General features: G+C 44.1%; 2 protein-coding genes across 4 annotated transcripts in view; one reads left to right on the top strand and one right to left on the bottom strand.

Moving 5' to 3' along the window:
- Positions 1-1,493, top strand: part of VTI1B (vesicle transport through interaction with t-SNAREs 1B) — a 17,115-nt gene extending 15,622 nt beyond the window's left edge. The window contains exon 7 of the transcript XR_012628888.1: positions 1,061-1,493. The gene's annotated coding sequence lies outside the window, so the exon portion shown is untranslated. The remainder of the gene's footprint in view (positions 1-1,060) is intronic.
- ARG2 (arginase 2) overlaps positions 1-22,282 on the bottom strand; it is a 25,088-nt gene extending 2,806 nt beyond the window's left edge. Inside the window, exons 1-7 of one of the 3 annotated variants that reach the window (XM_074868080.1) lie at positions 22,190-22,282; positions 20,328-20,445; positions 19,592-19,664; positions 6,125-6,302; positions 5,139-5,298; positions 253-347; positions 27-131 (exon numbers count right to left, since the gene is read on the bottom strand). In XM_074868080.1, the coding sequence (XP_074724181.1) occupies positions 27-131; positions 253-347; positions 5,139-5,298; positions 6,125-6,302; positions 19,592-19,664; positions 20,328-20,378 (662 nt within the window). In that variant the 5' untranslated portion in view covers positions 20,379-20,445; positions 22,190-22,282. Of the gene's footprint in view, positions 1-26; positions 132-252; positions 348-5,138; positions 5,299-6,124; positions 6,303-19,591; positions 19,665-19,827; positions 20,014-20,327; positions 20,551-22,189 lie in introns of those variants that run through there. The other 2 variants (XM_074868078.1, XM_074868077.1) reach the window with 2 other exon arrangements.

Here is a 22,282-nt window from a genome sequence, read left to right as displayed (position 1 = left end):
TTTTAAATCAGGTAATAGTTTCTTACCTGCCCATCAGTTGTTCAAATGTTCTTTCCATAACTTTCTGAATTCCAAGGCGATCAATATCCCTCATGGAAAAATACTGGATGTCATAGTTCTTCAAAATATAGCTGTTAAAATAAAATTAAATCATTACTGGCCTAAGCTTAAACCTAGCAGCCCTTGTGAACAGCCAGAAGTGGAAGGAAGCTTATGATTTCAGCCTTTACAGAAATCCTTTGATCAACTTACTATTCAGCAGGATCCACATCCCTCAAACCAATGTACACAATATCAGATGCTGAAAGGCAGGGCTTTAGCCAGGAAAAGCCAGGAAGTTGTGGTACCTGCAAGCAAAGGTTTGGTATTAGGTTAGTTTAATGACATATATAACAAAACTGGATTTAGTGCTTCCCTCAAAATTTTATTTATAGCATCCTTTCTCTGTCTAAACAGAGGAACTTCATCACTTGGGAGCTTGTCTTCCCGATTTAATCAGTCCCTACCTTTGCTGTACCATTTTACCAGAGCTGAATGTTAAGCATTTTCCACTTTAAAGAAGTCCAAATCCACAAGCAATAGGTAATTACTATCAGTGAATGTAAGGGGGAATGATGAGAAACCAGATACCCAGATGTAGATCACTTATAAGAGTGCAGGTAATGGTAATGCTGTGTAACTTACACAGTACATCAGGCTTAAGTGGAAGAATAAAAACCAAGGCACCTCTGTCTTTTTAGGAGAATCACCAAAAAGTCATGCAAACTTTGTTGCAAAAACAATGTTAGAGATGGACAAACGCTGTGTGAAGTTTAAAAAAAAAAAAAGGTAAAAGCACAACAAGAAGCTGGGCTTCCACCTGGGACTACATCATACTGGTTTTTAACGTAGGACTGAAGAGAGCAGGCCTAGGACAGCAAGTGAAAGATGATGAGGTCATTTTTCAGCTTTAGTGATTACATAGGCATGGTATGCAATTATAAAAATCCTTCAGTTAGTAATATCTTCTAATTTTAGGAGTGCTTTAAATTAACTCAAATTTCTCTTCTTCCTCTCCCAGCTCTGAAAATGGCTACAGCCAACACAGCTGTCAAGCAGCAAGAAGGCTTTGTTTCCCTCTTACACCTCTCAATTACTAATTATATTCTAGTTACATTTGGATTTGTTCTTAAAGGCTATCACACCCATAGCTATAATTACATTGGGATTAAATACACACATGCAATAAAAGTATTTGTTACTCTGGGGCGATGACCTGAAACTTTTCTGCAGTCGTGAATTCAGCAGAGTGATAAATGAATTGGAGACCACTAGGAAAAATAACTCAGGTCTTGGAAATGAAGCTGTATCTGTGAAACCCATCACCATACCATAAACTGAGCATAGTATTGATAATGTTGTCAAATATCTCTAGTATCAGTGATTTAGTAGATTTAATACTGCCATTTTTAATTATACCTCTTCCTCTTTAAATAAAGAAAATGGAATGCCCTAACTTCCTTTGGTAGGCTCTGGTTTTGCTTTGTTGCAATAGAAAAGGAGTTGCTGATAGTAAAGCCAAACAGGCATCAGAAGAAGGTGCAGGCATTTTCAGGGTAAGTTATTAATAGCAGTTTCTGAGTTTAGTTTGAGTGGTTCCAGGAGCCCTGACACTAATGCTTGGTTTGAGGAATGCCAGTCAAAGGATTATGTTCATAAATATTTTCCCCTTAAAGCAGCAAAATTATTTTTAAAAGATTTTAAACCCCCTGAAGTGCCCCCTTGCCTTGAGGAGTACCAAGCAGTGCTCCCATGGAGCTCCCTGGGCAAACGGGCAGCAGCTGACAGCCTGTGAAGGGACTGTGCAAGCACCGCCAGGGATGGTTCTACAGCAACCTGGCCAAAAGCTTTATTTTCCTTCCCAGCCAGATGCATCACTTCTGTACTTCCTGTTGTCTGCTGGGGGTGGGTATTTAATTCAGTAGAGCACTGACCAAGCTCATTAGCCCTGGATACACAAGGGATTCTGAAAACAGGTTAGAGAACACCCCAAACTGAAGGACTTTAAACAGCCCTGGGGGAGTTGTTGGCAGTTGTGCCACCTGAGTTCCCGCTGTTCTGTTGCCCCAGGACAGCTCTTTCACAGAATCACAGAATCGTCTAGGTTGGAAAAGATCTTGAAGATCATCCAGTCCAACCATAACCTAATGTTGTTAGGGTCATGCAGTGAACAAGGACTTGATGTGTCTCCAAACCTAACCAAGCAAAGAGACAGTGCTCCTGGCTCAGTTCTCATGCAACCCCAGCGAGGGTTACAGCAGCTGAACGGAGCTGCTGGCACAGGGTCAACAACAGTGTGAGCAGGCTGTGCCACCCAGAGAGACGTATGTTACACTACTACCTCTGTCTCACGTCCTCTTGATGGGGAATGAAGAACAAGGTGCCTAGAGGTGCTGGAAGAGCAGTACCAGTTAGTAGAGGTGGGCAATGAATCAGGAAGATAAACTGTAATCATGCAGGCTATTTTGCTCTCGTATCCTCAAAGGAGCTGTTTCTTGTGGTTCTACAAAGCAATCTAGACAGGGAGCCAAGTGCTCGCTAGCCTTCCTGACACTATGAGGTTGATGACCAATAGGCATCAAAATTCCACTTTGGTGGAATTATGGGAGTCCACCCAGAGAAGCACGCACACAGATGTGTCATGGTGGGGAGGGGTTGCTCAAAAACCCCTTCACAGCATGAGTGAAAGCAAGGAAGGAGGTAAGAGGGCTCACCGCTAAATCTCTCCAGTCCTCTCGCACTGCTGGGCTGTGTGTGCTTTGACAAGATCCAGACCTCCTGGAGAACCAAAGTGCAACTGGCTAGTCTGCCCGTCGCTTGGAGAAGTTACGCTTAGCAGAGTGTGGGACTGGAGTACCCTTCTTGCTGGTGGCAGGCAGTTTTAGAATTCAAAAAAGAATCCTTCAAAGCAGTCAGGAGAGAAGGACAGGAAATTTTTTGCTCCTGTTCTCAACACAACTGCTGTACAGGATGAGAGGGAGCCACAGGCACATGTTCACACACAAAGTTCCCTCCAGCCGGGCAGATCTGTAGCCAGAGGAGCTATTGGCAAAGGTACATTCAACTACTGCAAACAGCCGGTTACACTGTTGCAGAAGCCTCCTTGTACCAGCAGGACAGATGTTGGTTTTCCTACCCTAAACAGAAATACAGTATGGCAAGAAAACCCTCTAAATTTAGAGTACACGCCTGTTTGTGTAGCTGCAAATACAGGTTGAGGGGCTTGTGTTGGATGTTTCTGCACAGGCTTCCTGACAGCTAGAATTCAGGCGGGCTTGGGACGAGATCTCCTAACCAGCACCACGCCCAACTAACTCACCTCCATGTGTAGCCTAATCTTATTCTTCCTTCACTACTGCTGCTGACAAGGGGCCTGATCCCCCAACTGACCCCAGAAAGCTCACAGTATTCTTTTAAGCAGCTCTTAAAAAAAAAAAAAATACTGCTTTTCTGTGCTGCTCAAGAACTGGAGCCCAGCAGACCAGAAATCAACAGCGTATATACAGGAAGTCGATTAAATACTTTTGTCTACTGACAGAAGAGGAAAGCAGCATATCTTGCTCTGCCTTTCTCCTTCCTCAACTATCAAAGAACTTGAATTTGTTCTGTTCTCACCAAGACATAAAATTCACCTTAGACGAGCTCCAAAATTTTCTCTCCCTCTTCCTATCTCTCCTGCAAAAGTGGGTGCAGTTGCCACAAAGAATAAAAGTAGCACCCCCTTTAATTTATGGGCAAGAAACTAGAAATACAGTAACCGTTTATTACAGTAACCATTTATATTAACTTTCTCATGTCCTGGGGGTATTTCAAGAAGCCCCATTAATTCTGCATTGCTTTGGGAATTCTAGCATGTTTGAGAGAATACAAGAATAATTAGAAAGAGGAAAGCATGTAAAAGCACCAAATGACTCTATAGACTTGTGGATGGGATTCATTCAGAAGAATTTGCAGGTGAGAAGCAGAAGAGCTTTACCAGCTGATAAGCAATCTCACTATGCCAAACAGGTGCTAACGCAGTGGTATCTTCAATAGCCATAGACATTAAATGCGCTTGATCAAACTTTCATCAACACAGCACCCCCAAAATTTATCAGAGAGAAAAAAGAAATCCAAGAGAAACGATTAGCAGTGCAAAGTGCCAGAATAAAACAGAGGCAGGTTTTCTGCAGCTCCAGCATCCATTCTCAACCTGCAGTTGCTGATCCTGCTCCCACTCTCCAGCCTACGGTTCAGCAGAAGCAGCCTGTCCCGTCTAAGTTCCCCTGCAAAGGCCCCCGCTCTTCCAATGCACAAGCTGCTGCCAGAGTGTCTCCAGCAGATGCCAGAGGTACCTCTCCAGGGAGATACAGCCTGCAGCTAAGCCAAAGAGGGTACATAGGCCTTAGGGCAACCTGGTGTTTAGCATCTTGACAGTAGGAAAAACTGGCCATGCACATTCCCCGTGCCCCAGTAAACAGCTCTTTTTGATAATTTGTCCTCCTTCCAAGACCAAAGACTCTTTCCAGAAAGCACCCTGTAAGCAGGTACAGCTGTTCTGATTTGTAATATTTGCCCGTGGAGCCAACGCCAGAGCAACCAGTTAGGAGAGATCGTGCAGGAACAGCCCCTGTCAGGCCCCAAGGTTGTCAAAACATGGAAGAACCAAACCAAGCAGCAGTGTGCAAGGTATGCAGGAGCCAGCTGTTCCAGAGGTGAGCTCAGCACAACTCCCACAGGCTTGGCTGGGGGGAGGCTCCCTCTTTTGCTCGGTAGAAATGCTGCCGTTGCACAGCCTCAGCACCAACTCCACTCACTGCGTGTGAACGGCACCTTGGGCAGCTGCTACACAGAGCATGTGAACTGCTTTTCCTACTACCCATGAGGGTGCTAACAAAAAGGAGAGCTTCTTCTCATTCTTGTTTCTAAGTGTGTGCGTTTGTGTATATGTATGTATACATATGTGCCTGTATACACACACAAGTAATATGTATTTTTGCTTGTACTCAGAAAAAAAGGTCTGCATTTGCAGCAGATAAGAAAGCACCTCACACCAGAAGAAGTAAAATGCTCTGAGGATTTCAATGGAGGCTAACTGTACGAGCAAGATACTTCCTTACCTTATCTTGAAGCTCTCTCAAGAGAAATGAGAGAGGTTGTCCATGGAGGTTTCCAGACTGAGTTGTAAGCGGGGTGTTGATATCAGCATGCGCATCCACCCAGACCACACCAAGGTGTGGGCACTGCCGTGCGTGGCCACTGACAGAACCAAGTGCCAAGCTGGAAGTACAGTAGCAAAGTTTTTAGTCACCATTTCTCCTTCAGAACAACTACATGGACAGTGGAAAGTCTGCAACTTTAGTCAGCAACGCTGTCATGTTTCAACACATCAGACATCCCTGACAATAAAGGGTGCATCCCGTACAAACTGCATGGCATGATTCCAGGAGACTCCAAGTCTCTACAGGACTATACTAGTACTGACAGATGAGAAAGAGCTCTTTTGTCTCTCCACTGTCACCCTTCCCACACTCTAATCTTCACCTGTTCTAGCACCAAATGATCTCTTAGAAAATCCAGTGTGTTCACTCGTCACTTCTGATATTCACCTATTTTTTATTCCAGCCATGACACCTTCCCCCACAATTCATTCTTACATGCCCTACATTCTTCAATCAATTCTCAGACCAAAGCTTAGTGAAAAAGAGATTCACATGTTAGAAGATCCATTACAAAATGGTCTGTGTGCAGGTGTTACAAACCCATCCTAAGATGACATCCTGAGAGTTGAGGGGCAAAAGAGACACATCACTAAACATTCAGCAATAAAGAAACCGCAACAGTTCCTAAAGGGATCTGATTACATAAACTTTCCCAAACAGGAAAACCTCATTTGTTTGTCTGCAGATCACAGAACAGTCTGGAACTAAGCAGTACCATCTTAGAAGGTCAGATTTTTGTAGTCATCTTCTATGCTGCTACCCTATGGTATTGCCAGCAAATAACCCCAAGTTGTTTCCACTGTCCCCTTATTTTTTCTTTAAATTCTTACACTCCAAGTATCAGCCTGCAGCTTGCACCACTAATTGCTTCTAGTTCAGCTCACCTGTGATCCCCTCCTATAGTCACACAGCTGTGTCCAGCAGCTAGTGCTCTGCTTACAGCATCAGCCAGCACCTGGCTGGCTAAACCCACTGTCCGGGGATATAAAATCAGGTTGTTGTACAGTTCATCATTGGGAACTTGAGTGAAATTCAGATCTCCAAAGTCGTACACTTGGCATCCTGGAAACACATCAGCAAAAGGAGAAAGTGAGTTACTTATTTAAGTGCCCAGAGAAATGTTCAAAATATGGTCCCCTCAGAAAATCAGTTGGGAACAATGGGAAAGGAACGGATTCATTTGACTATTTGCATGTCCTTGCAAACAACTGTGTCACAACTTTACAGATTAGAAAGATAGTGTTGTTGCTTTAATTTAGCAATCAGATACAGCAATCATAGAAAGTCACCCAGAAATAAGAGTTTGGGGTTTTTTTAAATTATTTCTTGGGAATTTTAACATGGAAAGGTACAGTTTGTATTGCTGTCTTCCTTCCCAGTTAGACAGATCGTATACAGCTTTAAATGAGCTCAGTTGCTCAAAGATGCCTAGGACTACACATTTCACTAATTATACCCAAGTCCTAACAGTTATTTTCCATTTTCAAACCCCACAAGAATCCAGGCACAAAAGTGCTACATTACCAATAATGGAAATTTTCTTACAGTACTTTCAGGCAATTCCATGGAGGATGCACTACTGCTTTGTAAGAGAACCCGTTCATTTTCTCAACACAAGATGTTCTAGAAGGCATTTTGATTCTGGGGCTTTGATCCCAACCTTCTTTGAGATCCTGTCATTGCCTGTTACAACTTAATTGGCTGTTGAAGCCTGACAACTTTCTAGGTCTAAGACTCAGCCTTTCCTAAAATGTATTTTTGTCTACTTCGGCTGAAAAGGAGTGACTTGACAGATTAGGAAACAAGGGAACATTTTTGAGTGCTCTTTCCCCTCCTCCACTCAACTGGGAACATATTTATTAAATTGGCTGCATTTGAAGTTTAATTCTCATTCATACTCATTATAGAGCTCATCCTTTGAAGTTCTGCTGTCTATACCATGTGCTTTCTTAACAGTCATTTAGATACCAAAATTTCTAACACTATTTCACAAGCCAGAGTCTCTCTGTTTCAGACAGGTCTGTTGCTGATGAGGCACTGATGAGGACTGTAAAGGCCTCAAGGTATTTACAGCTACACCAACAGTGGCTTAGTAAGTCAAGACCACCCTGGATACCAGTCACGCCTGTCCCATTTGTTCCTCAGAATCACTAGTCTGTTTGCAGTTCAAAGCATCCAGGCTAGAGCTTCACATTTTGCCTTTAGCCAGACTATGCCTAACAGGGCAATTTGAAAAATTGAGGCAAGCAAATGAAAATGAAGAAACAACCCACTTGGGGCTCTGGGTTTTGGGTTTAACTTCCATTAAGCCATTAGTCTAATGTCCAGGAAACAGGCTCTGTGAATTTGCTTGGTGGAATAAAATGTAAAAATAGCACTGAGAAAAACAAGACTTTAGGAGTTTTGACTGGTGTAAAGAATAAACGAAAATGGTCTAGTCACTTGTGAGAATTAGGTGACTGGCAAATAGGCAAGTATACTTCTTATAGCAGGGACATATGTCAGGGTATTTGCTAGGAGAGAACATGTCAGCTGAGCTCAGCTACTTGCAGAGGATTAAATAAGCCTCAGCAACTCTGAGAAAACACATTACCTGCAGACTTAAAGCAGTAAGCAAGACCCTGACATACCACTCTCCCTGGTTTTCAAAAGGCAATACAGGCACACAGCAGCATTTTTTCCCCCCCTTAGGCAATACCTAATTAGCCAGCAGGATGGCGGCCCTGGAATTTTGAGCCCATTTTGTTCAGATTTGAATGCGCTACCTGATCTCTGTGTAACCACTACATTTTTACCCTGTTTCATTCTGCTGCTGTGCAGAATCAGAAAACAGCTGTGAGCTCTGAGATGTTCAATGAATGTCAAAAATCCATTTTTTTTTTTTATGTGTCTTCCCACAAGGGTACTTCTCATGCATATGCACACCGGTACACATTTCAGTATTTCAAAGTTTGATGAAAGTACCTGAGTGTGCCCAGGAGAGAAATTTTGGAAGTAAGACTTCAAGACACTGCATTATTCAATAGGTATCAAGAGCTTTTGGAGACGCTGTACAAGTTAATAATGCCTCTGATCTAATACTCTGACATCTGTGGGAAGTAAATCTGCAGTGGGGAGCTGTGTTCAGTGACTTACACACTGCAGGACAGCACGTTACACAATGTAATGGAAGAGAGGACTGCCACTTAACGTTTTGTTCTCTTACAGGACATATAAGCACATCACAGTATTTTTACCCATTGAAGGATGGAAAAGAATAAGAGGAAATTGTATCATGAAGCTCCATCTTTAGATCAGCATAAAACAAAGAACCAACCATGCCATCTTTCACAGCACTTAAGGAATTGGTTAAGATTCTTCAGGTTATGCTCAAGGCCAAACATGGCAGATGCTAGCAAGTGTGTTTATAGAAGTATCACTTGTGTTCAAGAATTTCTTTCTTCTTTACCCTGCCCTCCTCCCCATCCCTGTTTGTAGGGCAAAAAGACTTGGTTCAGCTTCTGAATAAAAAAGCTATTCATTTCCTACAATCACATCAGGTTCATACAGCTTACAATGTGGGTATGGTAAAGATGGATGGACAGATACTCACTTTTGGGGTCCAGAATTCTAGGATCTTGTCCACCTTTTGGACAAATGGTACCCTCCTTTCATCTGCATTGATGCCTCTATTTTTTTTGGTTTTTAAAAAAAGCCTGATGTCTGTTAAAGGCAATAAATGCCTCCTGTTTTCGTTACCATATTCAAAAGTTTATTGTTATTCAGATAGAGTTCATAAACCTTGTAGCAGCTTCTTTTCTCAGCTCTTATTTACATCCCTCTTATTTAAGCCTACTGTTCTATGTGCTTGCAGAGGATAGCTCAAGTTTCTCAGGGTGATATGGATGTTTTCAGCCAGCTATCCAATGGCTATCTGATTAAAATACCGTTAATCTCAGTACACACTAATCCAATCCTCAAACACTAATATATTTTCTTCCTCCTATTTTTAATTGCACCTGAGTTTTGAAAGCTATGATTAAATAACCTTAGTGCAAAAGGAAAGCCTAGTGAATACATAGTACACAAAATAATTCAGAGTACATAGATAAACCATATATCCCAAAGTGACTAGACGTGTGTGTATGCACATATATCTTAATGCTTACTGAACAGCAAGGAAAAAGAATTTGTCACATTATTATTTTCTTAGCTTCTATTTAGAGTCTCAGATATTAGTCTAATACTTAAAGACCTAAATTGTTTTCCATTTCACCTGTCTGCTTGCACAGCTTTGATTTAAAGAAATTAAAAGCCTAAATCTTTCTCAACTACATTATTTTGTCCAACACAGAAACTGCTCAATGGACAGACATGCCGTAGCACAGTGCAGTCTGGTGGATCTTGCTGTTATTTGGCTGTTAGTGAAAGATTTATATAATCTACCACACCAAAAAATATGCACTTACTTTCTCTGGTAGTTGGGGCACTCTTTATTTTAAGATGCCAACAGCTATAAACAGACAGCTTTTTAAATCAGCACAGAAAGTTGACATACAGGCCTTTTAAAAGAGTAGATCCAAGTTTTGAAAGCTAGAAAAAGATGTGGGCAGATAGGAAAACCAGCTTCCTTACATTCATTAAAAAGCACAGCATCCACACCATTTGTCAGTGCAGCAGAGCAGGTCTAGTCAGGATTGACGTTCTTTTTAAATGAACCAGTACCATACAGTACTTACAGACTAAACACCACAGACATTTTGCTATAACTAATAGAAAATTAAATATTATCAAAAGTCTTTTGTTCCACTTTCAAGCTCTAACAGAAATTACATTCAAATGAAAAATATATTGATTCATTAGTCAATTATCAACAGCACAGAAAATTTATAACAAGTCCATACAAGTCAGTTCCATCACTACCCTGGCTCAAGAGGAGATCACTTTTTGAAGTGAGGAAAAAAACCCCAGGCTTGATTCATCTATTTCCATTACAGGAGCTTGAAAGAGATACAAGGGTGATAAAAGTGTCAATCTGGATACAAACACTCAGTATAGTTACATAAATAAGATGCATATATGCCCAGCAGTCCTCCTCTTAGTATGAATGATTAGTGTGCAGAGGCAGCACACACCTCTCTTCTACAGTTTTGGAGTGCAATCCTCAGTGGTTCAATGCCCCCCTCTGACAGAGTTTGTCAGAGCTGCTTGGGGACACATTTCAGCCAAAAATGAATAAATTAGCTTGAAATAGTTTGTATAGTAGATCTTTCCTAGGTCAACTTCTTTTGACCAGCACAGGTTAGGGAAAGGTCACATAGGCATTCAACCAGCAGACCAGGGGATGGAGGGCAGTTGTTTCTTGTTCAAGCTGTGCAGGCTGAAGAACCTACCTGTATCTGGTAAAAGAAATCAACATTTTTCATAATTAGGAGCCTAACTTACACTAAGGGGGGAAAAAAAAGGTGGAAATACAAATTAAGAACATATTTAAGAAAATAAATTTTCCTGCATGTTTTTTCAAATAAGCTATTAACATAGCACTCAGGCTCAAGACAATGATGCTTATAACTGGGACATAAGATGCCCTTTAGCAAGCTGTGTGACAATGGTAATGTCCCCTTCCTATCGTCTTAAGCAATACAGCCCATTTATTCAGTACCCACAGTAGGGAGCAGTTACTATACCAAGTCATTTCCCTGCATAGATTTTCAGAAAATTTTCTTCTGTAAAAGCAGGTGGCTTATAAGTCTGGGGGCATTTAATTGGAAAACATCTGGGCAGCAGGAGGGAAAGCCTCCCTCCCACCCTCCTCTACTAGGATACCGCACCCAAGCCAGCAGCAATCTGATAGCAGGAGATTCAGCTTTCAAAGTCCAGGCTGTCCGCAGACAGTGCCCAATGGCATGCTACTGTAACAACTGTAACAGCTCTCCTAGGCAGCAAACAGGAACTGGAACAAAAGCATGTGGAACGTGAGATAGAAGTGATCTCCTGACACTGCCTGTTTATGCTGGGTATCTGTGAACTAGAGGTAAAAAAAAATCCTAAATTAATAGGAAAATTAAATCTTTCCACTTCCAGGTTTCTAGACCCAGCTGAACTACTTTCAGAAGGAATCTGGAAATCCCACAGTTACTGGGTCTTACTTTACACGGTGTGTTATATAAAGCCACTCACATGAAAGCATCACTCCTGCAAACTGTTTTCTCAGATTACAGCCTGTCTGCTGAGACACCACAGACACAGAAGGACTCTTCATGAAGCAACGGATATTATGAACAATGTTTATAGACAAAATTAACATTTTCCTTTCTGTGAATAAAACAAGGGACTACAAACTGTTACCATCCTTTTCAGCATAATCCCACAGGTTTATGGCACAAACTTTGCAATCCTTTCTCAGAGACACCATCAAAATGTTGCACAGCAGCACACAAATGACTCAATTCATTAGGACCAGTGCATTCTGAAGACTATTTTAAGAGTTTTAACCCTCCAGAATTATTCAGGGGGTGAGTGTGTAAAAACTATACAATACTATTTAATCATAACCTTCTTACTTGGAAGTTCATTACACAGTGTCTAATTCGCTTTAAACTGAGTATGTATCTGCTGGAAGAAATCTCCTATTAGCTGCAGACATTTGATGGCTCAGTAGGTTTCTGCCAGCTCTAAAATTTCACTTCCTAAAAGGCAAGTTCATGTCTCGGTAATTTCCACCCTGCCTTTTGGAATTTTGAAAGGTCTGGTTTAAGATGGTTTCTGTATCTGTACCTATTTAAAAGGCTTCAGCTCATTCAACAGCAACAAGCAAACCCAATTCCAATTGCTACACCAACTCTCCAGTGTTAAATTGTCCCTTGCATAAAATGAGCCAAGAAATATTTTTTGTGACCCTAAATTGAGCAGCTACCTCATTTCCTTTTGATAACTGTTTATAACTTTAATCTCTTATGAAATCCAGTGTGCTTGACCTGAAGAGGTCTCCACAAACGTCAGTATCGGGTGTTGGGAAACATTTGTGCTCTGGCTTGCATCAGAGAGGAGACAAGGGTGCCGCTATTGTGGTCTGCCACTGCACCAACCCCACACAAGTTCTAATTCCTTTCAAACAAGCTTAACCCAGAAACGGCTCCCCATAGCGAGAACACAAGTAGGCATTTACAGCCATAGGAAGTTGTAATACCAAATCAGCTCTCTTCAACAAGAAGAATCTTGTGCTTTAGATTTTTACAGAAATAAATAGTTATTGTATTAGTTAACCCAGACTAGTAACACTTGAGAGGGAGAGCAGACTGTATCAGAGATTACTGAAGTTATCTTCCTCCCTCTTACTAGCTGCAAGAAACTAACATCAGACCAATTCATTTCTTCATATTCAAATGAAAGATCGGATTTTATTTTTTTTTACTTTAGTGCCTCATTCCCTGCTTTTCACCAGGTGGTTTTACAACAGAAATTTCCACCTTCCACCTAAAAATAATCCTCTGTACTTTATTCACATAAGCACATACCTGCCATATGTCCCTTGGTCTTGTGAGTCCACAATGAGAGACAGGATTAAAGTTTCAAATGAGAAAGTAATAACGGATTCTGTGCACCATAAAGCAGATTGAAACCCAACTCATTACCTAAATTTTCCCTGTCATCTCCCTTTGTGCCCCTCCCCAGTAACTCCTCTCCTTCAACACCATTCATGGTAAAAAAAAATAAAAACAGCATGTGATCTGCCCTTATTCCAATCCAGAGATAATTTTATGGGTGCAGAAATTCAGCAAAGTCATGTATTAAAACTAATTCTATAATATAAAAATAGCAAGGATGAAGGGCATCACCATAAAACCAAAGAAATACAAAACCCCCAAGAGCTCTGTTCTTTGGTCCTTGAATGTAATCTCCTTTTATTGAAAGATTGGGAAGAGATAATCAATTCAGGTTTCCCGATCTGCATCAGCATAGCTTATTTATTTAGATGTATTTAAACTAATATGAGGAACAATTACAATTAAAGCAATGAGTGAACTTTACCCCAAATTAACAAAGTTTCTTTTAAAGCCAACTTCATGGATAATGAGCAACCTGGAATACATGCCAGCCAAATGGGAGAGGAAAAAACAAACAAACATCAAATCAATGACTGACACAATGCTTTTCATTTCAAAGCAAAGACAAGCAGATGGTGTCTTCCATCAATATAGGGAAGAGAGTCAGAACAAACCTACTGCAAGGAATGCTCCAACTCCATGTACTTTCACTGTTGGCATATTTCTAAGACTAGTTGTAATCATGGAAATATCAAAGGGTACAACATTCAAAAGGATAAACGGTGCTGTCAGAGCACACTCCCCCACTTCTAGGAGCTTAGCTTCCCATGCTCAAGGCGAGCTAGCCAATGAGGTCTGCTGCGAAGAAGCAACCTAGAAAGAGCCTCAGTGGAGGCCTGCCCAAAACAGCTCTCCTCCAAAGCCTCAGCAGGGCTCCTTCCGCCTGCCTGGTTACCAGAGTCAGCTCCTGGCTGCCTTCCCTCACTGAGGGGAGCAGCACCTGCCCTTGATGCATTCTGACAACTGGCATCATTTCAAAGACTCACTGCAAATGCCAGTTATAACCAGTCCATTTCACTGCGCTTTGATTTTTGTCAAACCACTGGTCTTTGAACGGAACCAATCATGGCTAATCAACATTTGAGAGGTAAACAAGAATGACAGAGTTGCTTGGATCTCAGGGTCTCTATAAATAAAAAGAGATCATTTATTCTAGTTACAGAAACAAGCTGCAGTACTACATAAGCATGTTTTACTGGTATTATTAAACAGAAGTGTTTGTGCATGCTTACGTCTAATAAAAATAAGAGGACTGCCACTCACCTGTTCTGTTCAGGGGAAAAAGGGGGGGAGGGTGTGCCTGGGTGAAAAAAGGGCATTCCCATTTCTACTTTGTAGGGCAGAAGACTTAGCTGTTAGTCTAACATCTTTCCGCTACATCCTAACTGATTTTTTTCCTGAGAACACTCCTAGCAAATTAATAGGCTTAGCTTTGACAGTACTGCCAGCAGACGCGATCAGAAAGAACCCATGAACTTAGCATTTCTCATCTCAACAATGCAGAGATTTAACTAAACAACATGCTGCTTAAGATGCCAGCCGTTATTTAAAATTTTGTCTCCCATTTTAACAACAGCAAAAAGAGAGGCTAAAAAGAAAAAGACAGTTCTATACAATAAATTTAAGACTTTATTGGAATTCTACAGATTAGAGATATTTGACTGGATCGACTAAACTAGAAAGTCTTAGAAAGTTTAAAATGCTAAGCTTTGAAGAGAAACAATTGAGATTAGAGCTAGGGCAAAGCTAAAATAGATTCTGATCCAAGAGTACCGAATTCCTGACAGATTTTATTTCAAGCATAAATGGATCTTTGTCAAACTACAAATCTTAATTCAAATATAGGGCAAGAAGAATGGTACAGTTTATCAAAGTCTTCAGGCATACAGGCAACTCTTTAAACATATATTTACTGGATGGGCTGATGAAATTTTCCCAACACTGCAGCTGTAACTCTTGCCAGTCCACATCTGCTGAATCCCAGCACCACTACTTCATTATGCATACCTCAGTACGTAATTGAAAGACTATTTATCTTCCTCTTAAACTCTTCACCCAAGAAGATCTGGGTGAAGAAAGAGGAGACATATGTACAAGCTGCTTCATGATTTATTGTTAAGACTGAAACTAACCATATGAGCAATGTTGGTGAGACAGCAAAGATGAATTGCTATTTTTGGCAGCAGATGTCATCAGTATGAGTCCAATGGTTTTAGGCAAAGCAGGAGCATATCTCCAGTGACATGGGGATTAACAGCTCCATTCCTCTTTTAGAGGAGGTTACTCCTTTTTGAGTCACTACACTGACCTCCTGAATCCTATTATTCAAAAGCTTTGTTCTGCTCAAACAAAAGAATAGTAATATGATGGTCATTCTCTTTGACCAGTCTAGCTCTACTGCTGCCTGTCAGCCACATGCCTCTGCAGTCCACTAACTTGCCAAACCAGCAACTCAGATCCAAACTTTGTTAATCAATTCTAGAGTAATCCAAACCCAAGTTTGACTAAACTCAGCAACCCAGCCACATCCAGCTCTAAATAAGGGGGAGGGGGGGGGGGGGGGGAGGAAATCAACAACAGTCAACATACAAAAATTAATGTGTGGGAGGAAATTTTATACTAAAGTTGTTCCCACATTAGCAACAGCAGAGGTGCTCTAAGTCACCTCAAGGGCTATAGTAACTAACACAACAGCTATCTATTATTTATAAAGAGAGAAGGACCATTCTCAGATTTTTAAGAGGACTAGGCAACATTCTGCATTCAACTGGATTCTCTGCTTAATCTGCAGCAAACAGGAGAGATCCAAGAAATTCTCACTTTAAAAGAACTTCATACTTTGCATCTTCTACAGCTTAGGTCAAGTGCATCTGTCACCCATCTTCCCCACTCCTTCCCACCAGCAGTGCAAGAGCCTCCACATATAGCACCATTTCTCTTTGCTGCGAGAACAATATACAGCCCTGCAAGCTTTGTACCCTTTCCTCCCCCATGCCAGGGAGTTATGGGTCTCTATTTTCATATAGCACTTTTACTTCTTTGGTAAGAAGAATAATATTTTGGTTTCCCTTAGGAGAAGGAGCAAAGCCAAAAGACAAACATCACCAAGGTGAATAAAAAGCCCCACAGGTTTAGTCAGTTATATTTTAAATTATCCCTGCTACAGACTTGCACACGCACTGATTTTGGCTTGGAAACTGGACTCCTGCTATATTAATTCTCCTCCTGAGTACACCTCGAGCTACTACCAACACGTAACTGTGTTATCTCTGCTTCTAACAAGGGGATAAAAGTCAAGATAGTGGCTGAGATTCATCTCTGAGAGTCTGGTACAGACTAGTGATACCATCTGCCTCTGAGCTCCCTCCCTCTCATATTTCAGCATAAGCATAAACAAGCTGTTCATAGGCAGTCATGATTTTAGGCAGCCAAGAATTTATCATACCATGTAAGTATAGTCACAGTCTCTTTAAAGGGAGGGATCCCCCCCAAAAAACAGAAAGTAGAGTAGCAGCTCAGGACACTGCAATAGGACTATGGAAGAACAGAAACTAGGATAGGGTGAAAGGAACAATACAATTCCCTCCCAGAGACACCAGCCAGTGAAAGCAAAATGCAAAACAGTGCAAAAAGAAGGAAACAAAGGTCTAGTGTTCTCACTCTCTCTGATACGGCTTGAACACTATCAACGGGAGTCATTACCTCAGGCATACAAACATATGAAAAGCCTTGTGGTTGCTTGATAGTCACAGTATATACACATAAGTCTAAAACAATCAAACAAATGCATCTTACCACCCAAATGCTACATTTTAGAGGAGACTTCAGAGCATCTTCATTTCACACAGGTTGAACTGAATTTGAATATACGAACAGAAAATTAATAAATCAAACTTTACAATTTCAGGCAAACAGAAGAGTCTGATCCCCAGAAAACTCTTCTACTTGAAACAAGTGAGGGTAATTTTATTTGGGAGTTACTCTTAATACAGAGTTTTCATGACAGGAACACTGCCTCTTTCCCCCTTCTATACTTTCTTAGACTGCCCAGAATCCACCCTTGCTCTTCTACTGGGAAGCATCATTCCACAGCTGGCCTCATGCCTGGTTCCAAGCTTGCAGTGACAAGGAAAACCACGTTTATAGCGCTCCCTCACATCCCAGTGGGGAACAGGGGCACACAACAACAACCACCACCACCAGTCACACAGACCCAATGGACACAAACGCTTCAGAAGTAACCAACACAGGCAGGAGAAGCCCTGTATCTTAGATAAATGTTATTTCTTTTTAAAGGAGGAACCTGGTCTGCTGCAGTATTATTTACCTGCTCCTGGAAAACAAGCAACAAGGTCCCATGAAAATTATTAATTCTTTTAACATAACAGATAACTAGAATATCCAAGTTAATACTGTGGCTCTATTACCTTCAATGTATGAAAAGAAAATTCATAGTGTTAGAAAGACAAAGAAGAAAGCAGCTAAAGTTCTACTGCCAGTTCAGCATACCACAGGAGTCCAAGCAATGGCACTATTATCACAGTACTACAGGCAAAGCTATCCTGCCAGCCCAAGGCAGAAAAATAAAGAGCCCCCACACAAAACATATTAAGTTTCTATGAACAACAGATGTGCACAATACAGCAGGCTACATGGCAGTGTCCTCCTCAATCTACCACCCTACCCTCAAGCAGATAGTCTTTGCAAGATAAATAACTCCTCTGTGCATGCTGGTGACTATCATTGTTTCAGGATGGGCCATCACAGCAAAGCCTGTTCACAATCCATGTGCCATCTGAACCTGTTCCTAAGAGAGCTGCTGATTTAAGCAGCAATAAACATTAACACTGACTGAAAAAAACCCAAACACCTACCCCAGTGGAAGAGCATGTCAGCAACAGGAAACAAACTGCAGGAGGAAGAAATCCCAGAGCCTTTAAAAATTGTAAGGGAACAGCAAGGAAATGATGTGCATTACTGATTAATGAGTAAACAGTCCATAAGCAACTAAACAGTGAAAATATTTTTCACCTTGTATTCATTTTTTAGTTTAGTTTCTATCCCCACAACTTTTTGTTCCTGGAATGCAGAAAGGGCTTGTGTTCCCCCCTTTCTTTCTACCTTCTCCAAGTTCCTATTGAAGTGAGCTTATGTCATGCAAATTAGGGTGGGTTTTTTCTTAGTTTTGGGGGGGGAGTGGGGTGGGTGTGGGTGTGCAAAAGAATTCTTACAAAATGGAAGTATTAGATCTTAACTACTTGAAAGAGAATCCCAAGCCTTCCAGTATAAAATTATCATAGATATAAAGTGCTGCCTACAGTCTTGTATAGAATAACATTGTCCTTTCAAACCTGGTAACTCGTTAGTTTTAAACTCTAAGCTCAGTAATATCCAGACCTGCTTTTATTCCAGTATACAAGACCTCTTTTAGACACCCTCTTCCATGTTTGTAGAGGCTACAGATCACGCTCACTAGAATTCAGATATTGCCAAGGATGGCATATGTCTCAACTTTGCACAAAAAAGATGGGAAAAGAACGTCTCCTCATCTGATTGCAAACTGGGACTTTTCAGTTTATGGCTCATAAGATATGCAGGATAAATCTACAGGGCTGCACAGAACAATAGCTTCTGTTTTAAAGAGGTTTTATAATTCAGAATAAATTTGCTAGAGGGTGATTAAGCAATTATCTTTCTTCTGCATGCATCCAAACTCCACTAATCACACAGCGAGCAGATAACATAGTCCTCCTGTGGTCCAGCCCTGCAATCCATCCCATCATAGAGTTTTCAGTAGCACTTTTTAGATTAAAGAAATTCCAAGACAGAGTTCAGCTTTACAAGTTTCTATCCCTCACATCCTGTTTCTAATAACTGCGATACAGTTTTCTGCAGGTCTCAGCTTGTAGAAACAACCGATGTGAGAAGCTGAAAGACACATAAGTGCACAGATTTGCTTGAGTAACAGTAGCGCTAACAGTGAAAAGACCAGAAACTTTCCATTCACACAGTGCTGTTTGCAAGTGTTTTGAAAGCAAAACTTCAGACAAGACCTCGTATCTGAGATCTTCTGAGGATTTCTCTAGAAAGTTCCGAATTTCATCACTTGAAAGCGTGCAAGTATTTCAGGAACAAGCTAAGTAGCCGGTAATGAATATGGAAGAAGAAAACACACGATGTGAGAAAGCGCGGAGCACAGCCAAGGGTATGCCTTGCCTGGCCACACCGAGCACCCGTAAGGATTCAAAGGGCCCCCCATTTCCCCGGCGCTCCTGCAGCCCGGCAGGGGCAGCGCACGCTCCGCAGGCCGGCGAGGCGCTGGGGGTGCCAGCACAGGCCACCCGGGCACGGCCACCTGCCCCGGGCAGACGGGGCACGCCGCGCCCGGTGAGCGGCAGACCCGGCCTCTCCTCGTCCCGGGGGACCCCCCGAGCGGCCGTGGGCGCCTTCGGGCGCCTCAGGCGGGGCAGCGGCTGCACGGCCGCGCACCAGCGGGCATCGCCTCCCCCCGGGCACCGCCGGCTCGGGGCCGCTCGTGGTTCGGCGATTCACTGGAAGGAGCCGTCTCCACCCCACCCCCACGGGCTCGCAGCGAGCGGCTGAGTCACGATTCGAGGAAACGAGCTGCGACAGGGATGCCCGGCCAGGGGAGGGGGAAAGGAGGGGAGAGCAGCCCCGCCGCCGCCTCCTCCTCCCGCACCGCACTACCCCACCGCACAGCCCGCACCCCGCCGGCGAAGCCCCCGACGCGGCGCCGCGACTCACCGAGCCCAGCCAGCCGCTCCACCAGCCCCGCGGCGCGGAGGGTAGCGGGGCCGTGGTCCACTCCCCGCCGTTTCTGCGAGACAAAGAGAAGGGAGGGGGTGCGTTAGCCAGCACTGCCTGCGGGCAGGTGCGCGGGCCCGGCCGGGCGGGGGTAAGCCGAGCGGCTGCGGCACCTACCGGCCCCCTCAGCGGGGCGAAGGGCCCTCGCGCCCCCCCCCCCCCCCGCCGATGCCCACCTGCCCCCGGGAGAGCGGGGCTCCCACCAGCGCCACGGAGTGCGCCTGCCTGGGCAGCGGGAGCCCCGCGCCCGCCTGCCTGCGGAGGAGCCGGGCGAAGCCGCTGCGCAGGGCCATGACGCCGCAGCTGCCGAGCGATGCCGAGCGACGACGCCGCCGCCGCCGCCCCGCTCCGCTCCTTTTAACGAGCCCCGGCCCCCGCCGCGCGCCGCGGCCGGCACCCGCGTCCCCGCCCGCCGCCCGCCCCCGCGCCGCCCGGCCAACGGCAGCGCGCGCGCCCCGGGGGTGTGTCCCGCCCCCCGCCGCGCACGCGGCTCCGCGCGCGACAGCTCGGGGAAGGCGGGAGGGGGCGAGCGGGCGGCCAACGGCGGCTCCGCAACGGCCCCCGCCCCGCCCCGCCCCCTCCGCCCCGCCCGCCCTCCTCCGCCCCGCCGGGGTTTTTCCACTCCCGCGGGGGCAGCGGCGCGGCGACAGACCCAGCACCGGGGGACGGATCTCACCGTGAAACGCCGGAACTTGTAACGGTCCCGGGGGACAAACCGCCACCTCATCCGAGCGTCCCGGCGGGCCGCACTAAGCGCCGAGAGGCACCTGGCAGGATGCTGCTCCCGGGCTTTACTGAAGAAAAACCGGGGTGAGGCTCTGCAGCTGGCGGTGATAACGCATTCCAAAAGCCACCGCGCCAGCACCTGCCTCTGGTGCCTGACCTGAGGGTGTCTTGGCCTGAGAGGATTCACAAGTTATGAAAGCTCCCACTGTTCCCACTCACAGCACATTTGAAGATTACAGATTAAGAAATGATTTGAGAACTAGCTAATTCCCCCATCTTTCCCTTCTGTGACAAAGCAACGTGACTCCTACTGTCAAATGTGCAACCTTATGGACACGTTTGAAAAAAAGGCTGGCAGCCTTCGTGAGAAGAGAGATGACAGGGTGCAAACATGCTTAAACTGGGACTCGCCAGTGACACAAAAAATCCACGTGCACTTTTGCTTTCTCCTCTTAAGATTTCAAAGTCCTCTTGTTGCCTCTGTATCTCAGTAACTTCCCATGTCTTTTTGTTAACGTGAATTACCATTACCACTGCTCCAGGAGCTCACATCTTCTCCCTCCTGTCACTGACCTCCTCACTCTTCACATTGCCTTTTCTTCTTCTAGCCCCTACTCAGATTTTAGTTTCCCTTTCTCCCTATCCCTGTCTCCTAGACTGTCATATCCTACTTCTTTACTTCAGTCCTTTTTACCTATTATTTCAAACATTTCTTCCCTTTTAAAAAAACCCGTAACTCTGGTTTCAATTTACTGTTTTCTCCACTTCCACTCCATCTACAAACTTCTTTCATCTTCTTTTTATCTTCAACATTTTCTCCTCTGTTTCTGCAGTTCACTGACTGCTGTTTTTTCCTTCTCTCCAGGCCAGCTCACCTTTTCTCTTCAGAGCTCCAGCCCATGCCTCACCTCGCCTCCTGTCACAGTGAGATCCTCGACATACTGCGTGAGTCTTCCACTACTGCCAACCCTCATCCACTCCTCTAGGCCGAGCAAAGATCTTGTGGCAGTGATTCCTCAAGGCCCCTTGGTTTCTCATGTCCATTAAATCCTTTACAAGAGCAAGTTAACAGGTTTATATATATAGTATCCACCCAAGGGCTCTTAAGATACCATGAATGAAGTAAATTGCTCACAGAAAGAGGGTATCTGCAATTAAAAGTAATGGGCACACTCCAGGACTGTGGGAGAGGGGGAACAAGTAAATACGGCAAAGGAGTTAGGTGATGGCTTGGAAATTACAGAGCTGTAGCTTTATGTTGCTGCCAGGCAAGTCATATGAAGTAGTAACTGGAAAGTGTTAAAGAGAACACAATACAGACACTCATTAAGTCCCTGTACACAAAGCCAAGTCTCCAATTTATTTGGTACTTAAATGGCAAGGAACCAGAAAACACTGCTTTAAATTTTGGGGAAGAAAAATACTGAAAAAAACCCAAGAGTTTGTAGTAAAGGATGGTACAGACAACAAGCTAGATTTATGTAGTAGGAATCGATAAAGGCAAACGGGGGAAAAAAACCGGTCTCTCTTTGTCATGGCAAAAGACACACAACCACAAAAACCTGTGTCGCTTTCAGCTGCTGTTGAAATGCCAAGAGGAAGCAAGCAGCGAACGATCAACATCTGCAAACGGCGGGAGCTCCTGATGTGGCTCAGGGTGAAGGCCCCCGGCGAGGTGTAACCCAGCAGAGGCTCCAGCGGCACCACCCTCGCGGCAGAGCGGGGCCGGCCGCAGCCCGGCTGCCCGGAAGCCGGCCGGAGCCGCCATTTGGCAGGGCCGAGCCAGGCCCGACAGGCTCCCCCCGAGCTCACCTCAGCTGAGGCTCCTCCCGCACGGCCGCGCTCACCCCGCCGACTGTCCGCGGCTCCGCTCCGCGCTCGGGCCGGGCCGACCCCCGCTCCGCC

Source organism: Strix uralensis, chromosome 4, assembly GCF_047716275.1.
Source record: "Strix uralensis isolate ZFMK-TIS-50842 chromosome 4, bStrUra1, whole genome shotgun sequence".
Taxonomy (NCBI): Eukaryota; Metazoa; Chordata; class Aves; order Strigiformes; family Strigidae; genus Strix; species Strix uralensis.
This window is presented reverse-complemented; position numbering and strand designations above follow the sequence as displayed.